Source organism: Rhea pennata, chromosome 14 (genome assembly GCF_028389875.1).
Source record: "Rhea pennata isolate bPtePen1 chromosome 14, bPtePen1.pri, whole genome shotgun sequence".
Taxonomy (NCBI): Eukaryota; Metazoa; Chordata; class Aves; order Rheiformes; family Rheidae; genus Rhea; species Rhea pennata.
Window position 1 is genome coordinate 19802269 of NC_084676.1, and position 14096 is coordinate 19816364.

The following is a 14096-nucleotide window of genomic DNA, read 5'->3' on the forward strand; positions in this document are numbered from 1 at the left end:
CTGCTCCTTAAGGTAACAACAAAAAAATAATGCTAAAGGCTATCAAATCTTTATGCCATTGAGCTTAATGCAAGAAATTCAGGCTTACCTTGACTACCTCTTCTCTGGGATTAATTATTTTTATTATGGACGTTGATCTTCAAGATTGCACTTAGCAGTCGATGGGTGTGAACGGTAAGTGCAGTCTGTTACGCTCCAGACGGAGGGCAATTCTCAGCCTTGACACAGCAGTATGCAGAATAATAATGTTGCTTACATCATTCAGTGCCTTTCGGCTGAGGAATTCAAAGTTCTTCACAAACAGTAACTATTAAAAATCCCTCCAGTGGGATATTTTATCTTCCCTTTACAAACAGGCAAAGTGAGGCAAAAGCTGCGTTCAACTTCTTCAGCCAGGGCGGCAGAGAGCGGTGGTACCAGGGACATGATCACGAGCTGCGTTCTCATGCTGTGGCTCAGGTTCCCGAGCCTACTCTTAAAATAGCTTATCTTTCATTGATTACTGTCATTTTATTACTTAATTCCTCCGTGCTATTCAGCTAATTTCAGGATCACTTTTCCCAGGAGTACAAAATTTCCATTTCATACAACACATTTTATTAGTTTACTAAAACACAGTAGCACTCTCTGTATGTAAATAACAAGGATTTTCACTGTCCTGTGATATTCTAATTTCTGTTTTGACCCTTCAACTTTTCAGATATGAACATCAAAATCTCCTGCATCTACTGAATAAATTATCATTTTTATAACAAAGATATGGCTAATATAATTCCAGTCAATTCAGAATATCCTGAAGTATTGCTCATGGCATTGCTGCTGGATAAAAATAAATGTTCAAATAATTTTGTACTTCAGCACAGTGATATCTCTGTGATGCATCATCCTAGATCCACATAATTATAAAGTAAAACTGAAGTGTATTTTGAAAGACCTTTCCTTCATTTCTCATATATGTAAAAGTCTCATCACTCATGCATGCATGATGCATGTAATTGCAGAAGTGGAAACACAGCACTGCTATTTTGACAGCATATCTCAAGTAATTTTTCATTCTCTGGAAGATTTTTTTTTTAAGTAAGTCAAACCTAATAACTCATTATCCAGTGCTTCTAGGAATGTACAAAACAGTGCCAATTAACAGATCTCCTCCAGCATTGCTGTGCCATCTCCCAAAGCTGAGGTCTGTCTTTTGGGGATGCCCCAATGGGAACAACGTGGATGGACAACAAGGAGCCCTGCACGGGCAGTAGCTACTTGCCACCTCCAGGGCAAAACAGCTGCAGCACTGTGCAAGAAAGAGGGAGAAAAAATGCAAGAGGTGAGGAGGGACATTTCTGCCGGGCTCTGAAAGAAAGCTGGGAAGAACCGTTTGCCCTACGGGCTGCTGCTGCCAGGTCAACACCTGCTTTCCCATCTCCTCCTCGGCCGAGGATATAACCCCTGGATCCAACCACAGCAGTGCCTATTTCTTCCCAGCCCCTTGCTCTTGGCTTTAAAGGTGATAGAAATGTCCCCTCTGGCTGCTCTCCCTTGCTGACATTTCTCCTGGATGACGTGCCCCAGGGTGGCACCTCTTGGCTAACAACACCAGTATAAGCTGGGACAATTCCACCTCCTTAGAGATGGAGCTGGTAGAAATCCCTGCCAGGTTAATGTGGTGTCCTGTTCCTTCCAAAAGCAGGGGCTGAACAGCCAGGCACGGCAATGTCCCTAAAATCCTCGGTTTGGGACAGCACCTGTGTTTTTTGTTACCTCTGCTGCCCACAGTGAGTCGCCCTGGATTCCCTGAAGTAAAGAGCTGGGAGATTTTATAACCAGACTGAACAAGCAAGAACCTCACCTGGTCATGAAGGAGAACTGCGTGACCGTCCTGAGCTGCTCGGCTGGAAAGCGGAAAAGGAAAGGCCGTGGAAGACCAGAATCGCTGAAGGAGATGGCAATCCAAGAGCAGAAATGGGGAAAGAAAGAGAGCTTGCACCGTGCTCAACTGCCAAGGTGCAGATTAAAACCCAGCTTGAGGAATGCATTTCAAACTCAACCTTCTGTCCCCCTGGCTGGAGGAGAGAGCTTTTTTGTGGTCTGGATTCCCATTCGTGCTGGAAGCTGCCCCAGGTCATGTTAGGCTCCTCAAATCAGCTGCTCTCCATTCCCCTGCAACGCCCTTGCCCCCAGGCACACGGCAGGGTCCTCTTTAGGGCCACAAAACAGGAGCACGAGGCTGTGGTCTGCTGCGACACCTCCCCTGCACGCTGCTGGACGTGGTCAGGCGTGCTCTCTCCCAGTGAGCGGTGCAGCCCACTCTTCCTGGACTTTTTCTTCCCTTCTGCACACAAGCACACTCATTTGTCTTATCTGTCAAAACCTCCTCATGCAGAAATGTCTCGGATGTACATCCACTTCCTCTGCTCTTGCCAACATGACGTGGCACCTCGAAAACCCTGGGGTCATTAAGCAGGGGCAGCAGAAGTAACCCCACCAAGCTCTGGTGAAAATCAAGGCAGAGTTTCTTGCTCCCCACGATGCCAGGGCTAGGCTGTGATGCCTGAGATCCCACCTTTCCATCAAGCAACCCTGCTCTTGGGCAGCAGAACCACTACACACGGTCAGTGGCAGAGACCATCTCGTGCTGCTGGGTGGTGGCCAAAGCTCTCCAGCAAGGACAGAGTGCAAAAGAGCTTGGAAAAGTGGTGTTCTTGGAGCATCAGCCCCTTGTTCACACTCATTTTTCTTTTCCTTAGAAAAAAATAAAAATAAAAAAATTCCGTAGAAACCCATTTTCAACGTTTAACTCTGTCCCACTTGCAGATACTGATTTGAATTTGCAAATCTGTCTAAAAACAAATTGCTTCATTTTGTAGCTTAAATTTTTTCTGGTGCCTTGCACGGAGGCAATAGCCACTCTCTCCCCAGAGGACTCCCAGGACGTTGCTTTTTTGGACGATGCCGTGGGAAAACCAAGGGTGGTGACGCGCTTCCCCACGCGCAGAGCAACGTGTTGTCTCTCATGGCAGAATAAGATTTTTGCTAAGTCCCAGTATGAAGCTCAAAGGAGACAAACCCCAAGCAAAACCTCTTCAAGGACTCATGTGGCTGATCTGCTCGGTGGACGTGTTGCTATTTCTGTTGGGCCTGACTGAGAAGAAAAGGTCCAAATCCTTTGAAATTATCCATACGTAGGTACACACGGAAGATAATATAGGTTATCTATCTAATAAAGTCACCTATCCAGATAGGTACCAACTATTCAGCACGTAAGGCACAAGAAGTGGGCATTATTTCACGCTGATAGGTATTTTACAGTTATATGACAAATGTCTCTTCTGGATTTCAGCAAAATCTTATCAAAATAAATAAGTCATTTATATGCAGAATCGTATAAACACTCTCCACTCTGTCTTTGTCTCCCTACGAAACCAGCAGGCTACACTTGCCTCTCAGTTACCTGGGTAAACAGATTGCTAATATAACCAATATACGTGATAATATTCCAGAAGTATCGTTTTACCAAAGGGCAGAATTATTTGACCCAAACAATTCCTAATATGCTTTATATGTTACTGCTGATAGAAATCTCTCTCCTGCCTCTCAGTTTAGCATAAATGAAAAAACAACCACAACAAAAGCTCTTTAAAATATGTGCAATACAAAAAAAATTTTTTTTAAAAAAACCAGCAAATATCCAGAAATTATTTTCTCATTGGTATGAGTGATTTTGAATTCATCCCTGGTCTGAGAAGTTTCTGTTCTCAGTTCAGAAACTGTTCTGTGATTGAGCCAGTGGGAGCTGGAAATGTTGCTGCTGTAGCTGAAGTTTGATATGTCCTAGCAGTTCTCAGCTCATAAAGCCCTAAAAGCGAAATCTGCAGAAGTATTTAAGTTCCTAAAAATGAAGGTAGGCTCCCCATGGGTTTCAAAATAAAAGGGAACTGAGCTATTTTTGTCAACCTTTAAGAGTATACCTGGGCTTTATAGCTGCTAGCAGTCTGGTGGCAGAAGGTCTCCCTAGAGGCTGAGGGCCTGATGGCTTTGCCCGCGCTGGGGGAGCTGGTGCAGGTTGGTAAAGGCAGCTAAGCACTGGCCCACGCTTGCCCCACACAGAGCAAACTGCTCATCATGTTCACATCCTCTCCATCTCCTGGCAGCCCACTCCTTGCAGCACTTCTGCGATGGTCTTCAGCCTGGTGGTGACCTCAATGCCCAGCTCAGCGTAACCCGTGTCTTTTCTGGTGCCTAACATCAGCTGCTGGTGCCACTCTGCTGTCCATCTGGAGGCTGGTGGTGCGCAGTACACCCAGTGGCTCAGCCAAACAGTTACAACATCCATACTCACAAAGAAAAGGTAGGAACACATTCGAACCAAAGCCAAGACTTGCAGATGTAAGATTTAGACAGATCCCCAATGACCTGCGTTACACATAAGCATGATTAAGAAAGCAAAAATATAATTTTCTAGCAAAGCATTGCAACAGGGGAAGACTGTAGGGCTGTGCACATCCATCTCGCTTCATTCCCTGGCATGCACTATGGTACTGGCTTTAAGTTACTTCCTCTCCTTTTCTGTGCACAAAGCTCTGCAAATGAATCAGCTCCCTGAAGATTTATTAGGGTGCGGAAGCACCACCAGTTCACCACCTTGTTTGCTGAAGAGCTGAACACCCTTTTGGTATCACAAGTTTCCCTTAAGACTTCTTTGGCTGGGAGGTTTCAGGCCGAGTTTGCTGCTAGTGGCAGGGATGGATCTCTGTGGCCCTCCCAAGGGCTCCTGGGGGCCTGGTGCTGTTGCGAAGCAGCATCGCTCCTGCTGCCCACAGCTGCCCCGACACAGCCGATTCGAGTACTGCACTGTGCCCTTCAGATTACCTAATTCACCTTTCTTTTGATGACACCTTTGGGGGACATTCAGGACTTCTGTGTTCCTGGATGTTCAGCATCATTAGTTGGTCCTTCAACTCCACAGCTCAGAGACAAAGCTGAAAAACATGAGAGTGGCAGATATCCAACAGAGTACCGGAGCTTTATCCTCTCTACAAAGGACGCCTGGAAAGGCCACTGTTGTTGCAAAACGGAAAGCCTTGAAGATGTTTGCTGTATGCATGGGTCATCAGCCCCCAGGGTACGCTGTTAATGCTCCGCGCTCAGCCCTGCGGCCAGGCAACAGCTCAGTCTCCAGACCAAGGAACGGGAACCCATTTCCCTTCCTCCACAGATATGCAGGCAGCTTTAACAAGTTAAAACGGCCCAGGACCTCAGCTTCGCTTCCCGTCCAACTGTGCTCGCCCCGCACCGCCTTCGAAGCAGCCCCGGCTCCTCCGCGCACCCGCAGAGTTACCCGCGGAAGGGGGCTCCGCTGGGGCACGTGGCTTCTGCAAAGCCCCGGCAGCTTCAGCTACTGGCCACCTTTGGGGCAGCTCTGTCCAGGTCTTTCCCCAGAATTATGTACTTGAGGGATAAACCTGAAAATATTTACTAGGGACTAAATGTCTCATCACCAGTGTCAGTTAAGAGCCTGTTGCAGCAACAAGCCCAAAGCCCTCCGCCGCCTGCCGCTCAAGCGCATCGGCAGGGCGCTGCCAGTCAAAATCAGCACAAAATAATGAAATTCCTCGCTTGCATTCAGAATACAAGTTGAGTTTAGGAAAATCCTTGGGAAAATCATATTTAATAAGCCATAACATCACTAATTTGTCCAGGTTTCTAATGAGGCTGCTCTGAAAAGCTCTAGCCCTTTATTCTTGCATTTTCTTTAAGAAACAAAGTTTGTTCTCGTCCAGCCTTCTTTGCTGGGCTCTTTCGTCTGCTGCTCAACTGTTCGTGAGCTTTTCAGCCCATTTCATAAGCTGCAGCGCAGCTGCTGCCAGACCGAACGTGCTGCATTCGGCTGAGCGAGTTCGCCAGGGAGCGGGAGCGCATTTCTTTGGGCATCATTTTTCTCCCTGTCTTGGCTTTTTTCCATGCTCTCAGCACCGCCAGCCCCCTGCGGGGTTTCTCCTCCATGATCCAGCTGCCGGTGAAGGTCCCCAGCCACCCGGTCACTGCAGCTTCCCATCTCTCCGGCCGCTGACAGCGATGTTGGGGCAGCTCCGGAGCTGGGAACGACCCACCAGCAAATCCGATGTTCTCATCCGTGGCAGTCTGAAAGAGCGGAAACATCTCAGCTGTAAAATAGCCTCCAAAAGGGATCCAATTAGGGAGGCCAAAGTGCCTGGATCTGATTTCTGGGGCCTCATCCCACACGGACACTCCCCAAATTTCTTCCTTCAAAACCGGCTCCTCCGGCCGGGGAACGGGCAGGGGCCCGGCTCTCCAGGGGCTTCACCAGCGCCTTTCCCACGGGAAGGGAACGGGCGGATCCTCGTAACTCCTGAGCGAGGGTGTAAATCACGCTCCGACCCCAAACCCTCCATCTGCGTCCGAGCAGAGGGGACGCGCCACGGGACGGCGGCGCCGCTGCTGCACCCCCACCTCCCCTCCTTCCTAGCGACGTTTCTAATATAGTAGGAGCTCGGTTTTTTATAAAATTTCTAAAAAGCTGGTTGAAAGGCCATTTGCCCTCCGGAGCTGCCTCTCTCCACCAAGGCTCCTTGGACGGAGCACCGTGATACAACCAACATTGGCCATTAATAATTGAGAAAAACTCCTTCCCTCCGTGTTATTTTTTCATCAGAATGATGTGTAGATATATATTTTTTAGCTGAAGGCTTCTTTTTCTTAATTTGGCAGCAATTTGGCCTTCACAATAATGTACTTTGCTGTGTGCAAAGCTTTGGAAAAAGGATGTTTGCGAGGGAGGCTCCGCGGCGAAGGGGCCCGGCCGGGAGCCGGCTGCACCTGCAGCGGTGGAATAGTGCCATCTCTCGGGCTGCTCCAGCTTGGTTTTCCTAAAGCCTCAATATCTCCCGGATTCAGCAAGTCCGGAAGGAGCCTCCATCCTAGAGGCCCGTGCTCTGCTCCTCGTTCTCCCCGCGTGCCCAGCTGCCCCGGGGCTCGTGTCTTACCGTGCACTTGTGCAAATACTTTAAAAGGCATTGCAGGAGCAGAAAGGAAACTTTTTTTCCCTGGGATCTTGACTGACCGAGATTCCAGCTGCAAACCAAAAGGGCAGACACCGTGAGTGGTTACCAGCATGCAAAGTCTCCCAGCGCCTTCACAGGGGTTTATCAGAGAAGAAGTTTTTAACAACAGCAAGGGAGTTTAAAAATATTTTCCTCTTAATTTTTAAAGAAATGTTTCCTTTTCATGCCATGAAATTGCTACTTCGCTCATGGAGTACTCCGGAAAAATGAGACTAGGTCGAACCAGATCTTCTCATACTAAAACTAAAAAAAACCCCAATTCTTACTTATTTTTAATTAAAGGGACTTAGGGGGCAGAGGATCACAGGAATGCTAACAGCCATTTCCCTTCTTTTCAGACCGGGTCACCTCTCCCTGAACTGCTTTCTTTAAAAAGCAGTTGCCCTCGTCCACCGCTTCGTGCCCGCTCGCGACTCGTGGTTGAGGTCCTCCTGCGCGGAGGCCGGCCGGGGGCTTCGGCCTCCAGCAGCAGCCGAGGGTTCGCCCATCACCGCCGCGTTCGGCCGTTTCCCCCCCGAAATCCGCCAGCGCCTCGCTTCTCCTTACCGAGGCACCGGCTTCGGGGGATCTGCAGCAAATTGCCGGGATTAACCCCAGGCAGGTCCCACAGTCCGGACCCTGAGTTACCGAACCGACTCCGAACGGGCACCAGGCAGCCTACCAAACGCTGCTGCGGGCAACACGCGCCCGACGTCGCGCAGAGCACCCGAACAAACGACAAGACCTTGCGGAGCTGCACAAACATCCTCCGGCTCCAGGAGCGGGCAAAGCCCCGTCCCGACGGGTCGGCAAGGGCGGTGGAGAGCGGCCACCCAGGAGAGCCTCCGGGCTCAAGGGCGGGCGACTCCCGGGCGGGGGCTGCGGGAGTCCGAACAGATAAACGTGCATCACGTTATGGAGATGAGGAGATGCCTGGAGGTGTAACGAGGACAGAACGAGGTAAGGACAGGAGCCAGCAGGTATCCAGCAGCGCCCTTGCACATGCTGCGCTCTGCAGACACGAGCTAGCGGTTCACATCCCACGGGAGAAAAAGACACGGCGCAAACGCGTATTTATTGCAGCCACGCTGAAACCAGCCTGCATTAACTCAGCCTCACGGCGCCTTCGCGAGATCTGCCGCCGAGCGGAGCGAGGCCGCGGGAGCCGGGGGGCCCGCGCGCCCTCCTCACCCGCCCCGGCTCTCCCCGACCGCCCCCTCGCCGCCGGCTCCGCTGCTTTTCTAGGCGTTCGGGTTAGGTCGGCTGCTTGCAGGGTGCGATCTCCTTTCTGCCTGCACGCGCACAAGCCCACGTGGGGAATTTCCTTCGACCTTGGGGATATTACAACTCGCTTAGCAATCACCTGGGCTCTTATTCCAGCTTTAGGAGCGAGCAGGAGCGTTCGCCCAGCACCGCTGGGACAGGGAGCCGGCTTTGGCGGCGTTGTCCCATAAATCCCTAATGACACCGCGCTGCTTTTACTACCGCTACAACGCTAAAACCCATCACGGCTGATCCCAGCTTTTCCTATCCGTAATGGCTGTCATCTGCCAGCTCTACCCAGTGCCTGATCATCTGCCTTAACCTTTGTTTCCTAACAGCTGGAAAAAGGGATATTTAAATTGCTCCCTAGGCATTTCATTCCCACACAGACTCGAAACTTAAAAAATGCCATTAGCTTATGAAAAAAAAAAACAGAAACCAGAAAAACTAAAATACAAAAAGACAGAAAGGAAAACCAAGCTGCGGCAGTAACTTAGTCATTTTAAATATTGCACTATTTGTTCTCTGGCTAGAATATGTCAAGTTTTTTTGGAAAAAGCAGTCTTCAGGAGAGGCAGCATTACACCGAATCAAACACATCATCTGGAATGAGCAGCAAACAACTCCCCTGCAAGCTGTGCACAGACTTTAGGCCACCAGATCTTTTTGCTTGACTCACTGCTCATTTGAATTTCATAAACATAAATGCAAGAAGTGCATCTGCTGGGGGATGAAAAAAGCACGGATAGGGATCAAATATTGCTCCGACGCATGGCAAATATCATCGGTCTAAGTGGAAAAGGAGCTTACAGCAGATCCTGTCCATAAGGCAGGCAAATTCCCTGAAGCTCACAGAAGATATTGCAATATAAAAGGATTGCGTTCTCGATCCACGGCTTATTTCTCTAGGAATAGGAGAGAAACTCTTAATAGCTGCCGAGCGCCTCCTCCGCTTCCCAATCTCCCATTTACCGCTTTCAGCCACATGACCCCCGACAGCCGGCAGCAGGCACCAGACACGAACGTCGGACCTACGGCCTCGTTTAGGGGCCGCATCTTCAGGTGCGTTCACCTACCGCCGCTGCAAGGGCCACGGCTCCAGAAACGCCCGATGGGTCTAAGGGGGGGGGGAAAGAAAAAAGAAACAACAAGAAAAGCCAATTGCCTGACACTCAGCCGTGATCCTAAAACAGATGTTCGAGCATATAAAATTAGGTTGTGAGGTTTGAAATTGCAGGTGCAGTTACAACCTTCATTTTTATTGCTGCTCATGAGCGTTAAATTCAGCTAGATCCACATCTGAAATTCAGTTATCATCTTTCTTCATCTCTCCCCAGCCAAGATCGACTTACAAAATTGTCACACTGGTGATCGCTCTCCCGCTCTGACGAATGCGGAGGAACGAGCAGGAGCGCCGGTGGACGCCGCTCGCCGCCCATCGAGGCGGACGCCCCGGGATGCTGCCCGGAGCAGAGGGGCTCTCGGCTCAGCTGAGAAGAGGGGGGCGGGAAAAAGGGAGCAGGAGAAAAGCCCGAGATGAAACTCGCCCGCTAGCAAAGCTGCCTCCTCTTGATTTGATTTTATGGAATAAATGGCGGGGCTCGTCCCCGGCCGGGACACGCTGCGAGCAGACCCGGGGCCTCGGCCGCCGAGGGGCGAAGCGGGACCCCGGGAGAAGAGGCGACCGAAGGGGGCTTTCCCAGGGCGCCGCTGTCCTCCCGCCTCCTCTCGCGCCCGCTGCCGCCCGGCCGCCGGGAAGGATCCGCCCGAACCAGCTAACGTACGTAGATCGTTTATTGATTCCAACATATTAATAGATTGGATAATAAACAGTACTTTTAAACATTCTCTTAACCAAAAATATAACAAATATTTACAATCACTCAGTAAAAATACAAAAAGCATACAGAGGCACTGTCTTTCTAAAAGACATAAGTGTAAGAGGTATCAAAAAATAGGAGACAAACATTGCTTGTTACAGAATACTTTACAATCACTGACTTGTGCAGTACAATTGCTATTGGAATATCATTACATCTGTGCAGTTTTGCCAATATGCTCACACATTTAAAATTTAATTAATACCAAGCTAAACTGCATTCCAGGGATATCAAAAATAAAGATAAAACAATGAAAAGCACAACGTAAGCGGAAGCTGCAATGGGAATCCCAGGTAGATCACCCTATATACAAGCGCCCTAAAATATAATGTGTAAAGCTTTTCTGAAGAGAGAGTATCCCTTTCTTCTTCTGTTTTGGGGAAGGCTGTGGTAAGTATATCTCAAAAAATATATATATAATTCTGATGCTTTATAAAAACTTAAACAACAAATTTGTATTTCCTCCCGCTGCGGCCACTACGACACCGCTCGCGCCAGTAAGGGCAGAACAAGCGAGCCAAGGAAAGCATCACGGTGCCAGTCGTTAGCAAATCCCCCTCCCTTCCTACACGTACGCATCTCAAAGAAAACATACTGCAAGTATCTGCAGAAATTTCTTTTTCATTATATCGTACGTATGGGAGGTGAAACCAGTCCGCGGAGACTCACTGATCTAATTTTCCCTTTTCGGCAACTGCAGAGGCCAGTTCAGTTCACAGAGCTGCGACGTCTCTTTGTGAATTATTTGAAGATCATGGTTTAAATAGCACGAGGAAATACTTAATGTTTAAACCACAAATAGTTGAAACAAATCTTTCACCCACAACAAGCCACAAGCAAACGAACAGGAGAAAAGCAGCAAATCCCGGCATGGCAGTGGAAGAGCATCACTTCAGGCATCTTAATCATCCATCACAAGTCAGACGAGGAAAGAGGAAAGGAATTGAGGGAACCCAGCGCAGGTACTAATTAAAAAAACCTGTGATCCAGAAGACATCACTTCAATAAAGCAGTGTATAACCAGTACTAGCCACAGTCTGACTTCCCTTTTAATTACTGAAGAAAGGGACAATGTCTCTTCAAACCCATACCAGACACACTACATTTGGCTATCAGCCCCGATCAATGTGATCGGTTGATTTAAAAAAACAAACAAACAAACAAAAAATATCACAGCCAGGACAAGCAAAGGCAAGCCACACTGTGCAAGTGCGGAGAAGCAGGAGGAGGAGCGCGTCTGTCAATAGTTTACGCGTGATTTATTTACATCAGCTGTATTGGACATTAGGAAAATATGATTAGCAAGACTTTCGCTCACTTTAAAAACTTTTCAGTGTCCTGAAAAGTACTGCAGAACAGACTGATGCTGCTGATGGGCAAACATCGGGCTTAAACGGGCAATTTCCGCAGACGCGGCTCGCGCGGGCCGCCAGCCGCTGGGGCCGGGGTCCCGGGGATCGCAGCGCGACGGCGAGGAAAGCCCTCCGAGGCTCGCTGGGGAGACGGAAGTCACTTTAACAGCCACCCTTTATCCCTTCTACTCGTGTCCAAGAGGCTGAAAAACTACAGTTCAAAATCTGAGGTCACGGAAAGGTTATCATTTAATTTACCTGGCACAAAACACGTGATCTTCTGATGAATCATTAAGCTTGTGCACTGCACTTCAAAAAGTTAAGCAGCAGCTTACAGTGGGATTGCTAGAACTTTTGATTTATATCCCACAAAATACCAGTTTAACAGTAATATCAGCATTGCATGTGTTGAAAACAGTTGTTCTGCTTGCACTGTTTCGACACTTAGATTAATTTTTACTCATTAAGGCCTGTGCAAATTTGTTATATTCATTAAGGCCTCAAGAAAGCAAAATGCATTTTTTAATGAAAAACCTCCACTCCTTTTTACTATGATTGCTCTTTTTTTTAAACCATCTACTCCTCAGATGCTTGTGCCAAAAATTAACATAGCCAACTAATTAATTATGAATTAGGCCCCCCTTTGTCAGGGTTGCAGCTCACGGCTGATTTAGGACTTCAGAGTAATAATCAATACAGGGTAAGTTCAGCTTCAGGGCGGTATTGAACCCGGCACAGTCATGAACGCGAGCACAGGGTGGTCACGCGCATTCACCCAACCTGATACGGGGAAAGCACATCAAAGGCTTTGGGTCGTTTTTGGTACTTGTAGCATTTGCAGAAAATGCTGCATTCACCTTGCACCCCACATACACATACAAAAAAAGAAAAAAAAAAACCTTAAAGCTCTTCACAACTTAGGATGTAAAAATAATTTTTGAGGCACTGTAAAAATGACAAACATCTTCTTTCTAGCTTAGGCTGTAAACATCACAACAAAGATTTACAATTAAATGTTTAAATACATATTCACACATTCATGTCTGATTTTAACACTAGAATGGGGCATCATGTGCTAGAAGAAAGAAAATGCGGGTATTTCCAGTTTTACCCCTACGCACTCTGGTTGGCTAGGTAAAATCAAATAAGCAATTTATCTGACCCTATCAAACTACATTATCACATGTTAATACTGACTTGAAGTCAAAACTTTCATTGACATGAGCAACATCAGGATTTTAACCTAAGATTAAAAACTAAAGGTGGCCTTGAGACCACCTGTATTCTCCAGATGAGCACAACAGATCTGGGGACTCAATCATACAGTTTATTATATAGATATATGAGTATTGTGTCATTTAATGTTCAGTTTTGTAAATTTTCCTGTGCAAAGGAGGTGATGATTTTATTTTAGGTAACCTTTGCACCTAAATCCTGGGTAAACTCTGGTAAAAGGCCAGATTGCATGGGATGATCTTAAAACCCACAACCCCGCCTAGTCTGGATTTCTAGCCAGACGCTTTGCACGCTGAACTCTGCAGGGAAGATCTGGCTGAAGCTCTTCTGAGGACGCTTCAGACTTCCCCAGCAGCTCCCTCTGAGCTCCAGCTTCCACAGCCCGAAGGATCACTCCAGGTGGGAGGAGAAGGCCAGCAGCCTCCTCAGCTGGCAATCAGAACATCTCCAAGGAGGAGGCGCAGGGCTGCAGGGTTTGGCTTCGTCCTTCGCAGAGAGGACCAGCAGGCGGCAGTGCCTCCACGCCCAGCGCGGACAGGCTGTACCAGACTACTACTTCCTTTAAGGTTTAGTATTCAACCCCCCCAACGCCCTAAACTCCAAGTCTTTCTGCACCTGATAACGTCCCATTGCATGGGCCCCTAGTTCTCTGTGGTTATTTTGAGAGCACAAGGGTTTACATGTAGCCAGCTTACTCTCACATCGATTAAATGCGTATTAGCCAACCAGAGCACGCTCAACAAAAAATAAAGGAAATTCCCCAAAACATTTTTAAATTAATAAATTACTTTTAGATACTGCAGCAGTGTCCCTCAGTTTTGCTGACATTGTGATATTTTTCTGAAGTTCATAAAATAATACTCTTAGATTTATAACGTAGAAAATGATGATGATGGAAAACTACCAAAGGATTATACGGTATTATACAGAAGAAAGCTTCCAAGCTTCAAGTGGTGTCAACGACTAGACCCCCCCCAAAAGCATGAAGACTGGTCCATCTCGTGATACTGGTTTCAGTACCCAGCTGGTCCGTCCGTGCTTTGAAAACTGTTGCCCATTTCACGGGCAGAAATACTTCTCTTCGGCTGTGGCAGACTGAAGCAAGGCAGAGCTGTATGAGCCAGCCAGTTGCATCTTGTCCATGGCAGAGGCAAACACAACATCTGAGGTTAGTAGCAGCAAGTTGTTAGCGTTAGCTAACAGAATCGTGTGGTCCTTCTTCCCACGCCCTGCGGGTTCGAAGTGGTTTACACAGATAGCCCAATCGTTACACTGCTGATACTTGTTCGTCTTCTGCAAAAAAAGGAGAA

The 14096-nt window shown here is 47.9% G+C and overlaps 1 protein-coding gene across 3 annotated transcripts in view; it reads right to left on the reverse strand.

Annotated features, from left to right (window-relative positions):
* Positions 1 to 10179: 10179 nt before the first annotated feature.
* Positions 10180 to 14096, reverse strand: part of RAPGEF6 (Rap guanine nucleotide exchange factor 6) — a 135238-nt gene continuing 131321 nt past the window's right edge. For all 3 annotated transcript variants that reach the window (XM_062587800.1, XM_062587799.1, XM_062587801.1), the window contains one exon: positions 10180 to 14079. In XM_062587800.1, coding sequence (XP_062443784.1) covers positions 14054 to 14079 — 26 coding nt within the window. In that variant the 3' untranslated portion in view covers positions 10180 to 14053. The remainder of the gene's footprint in view (positions 14080 to 14096) is intronic.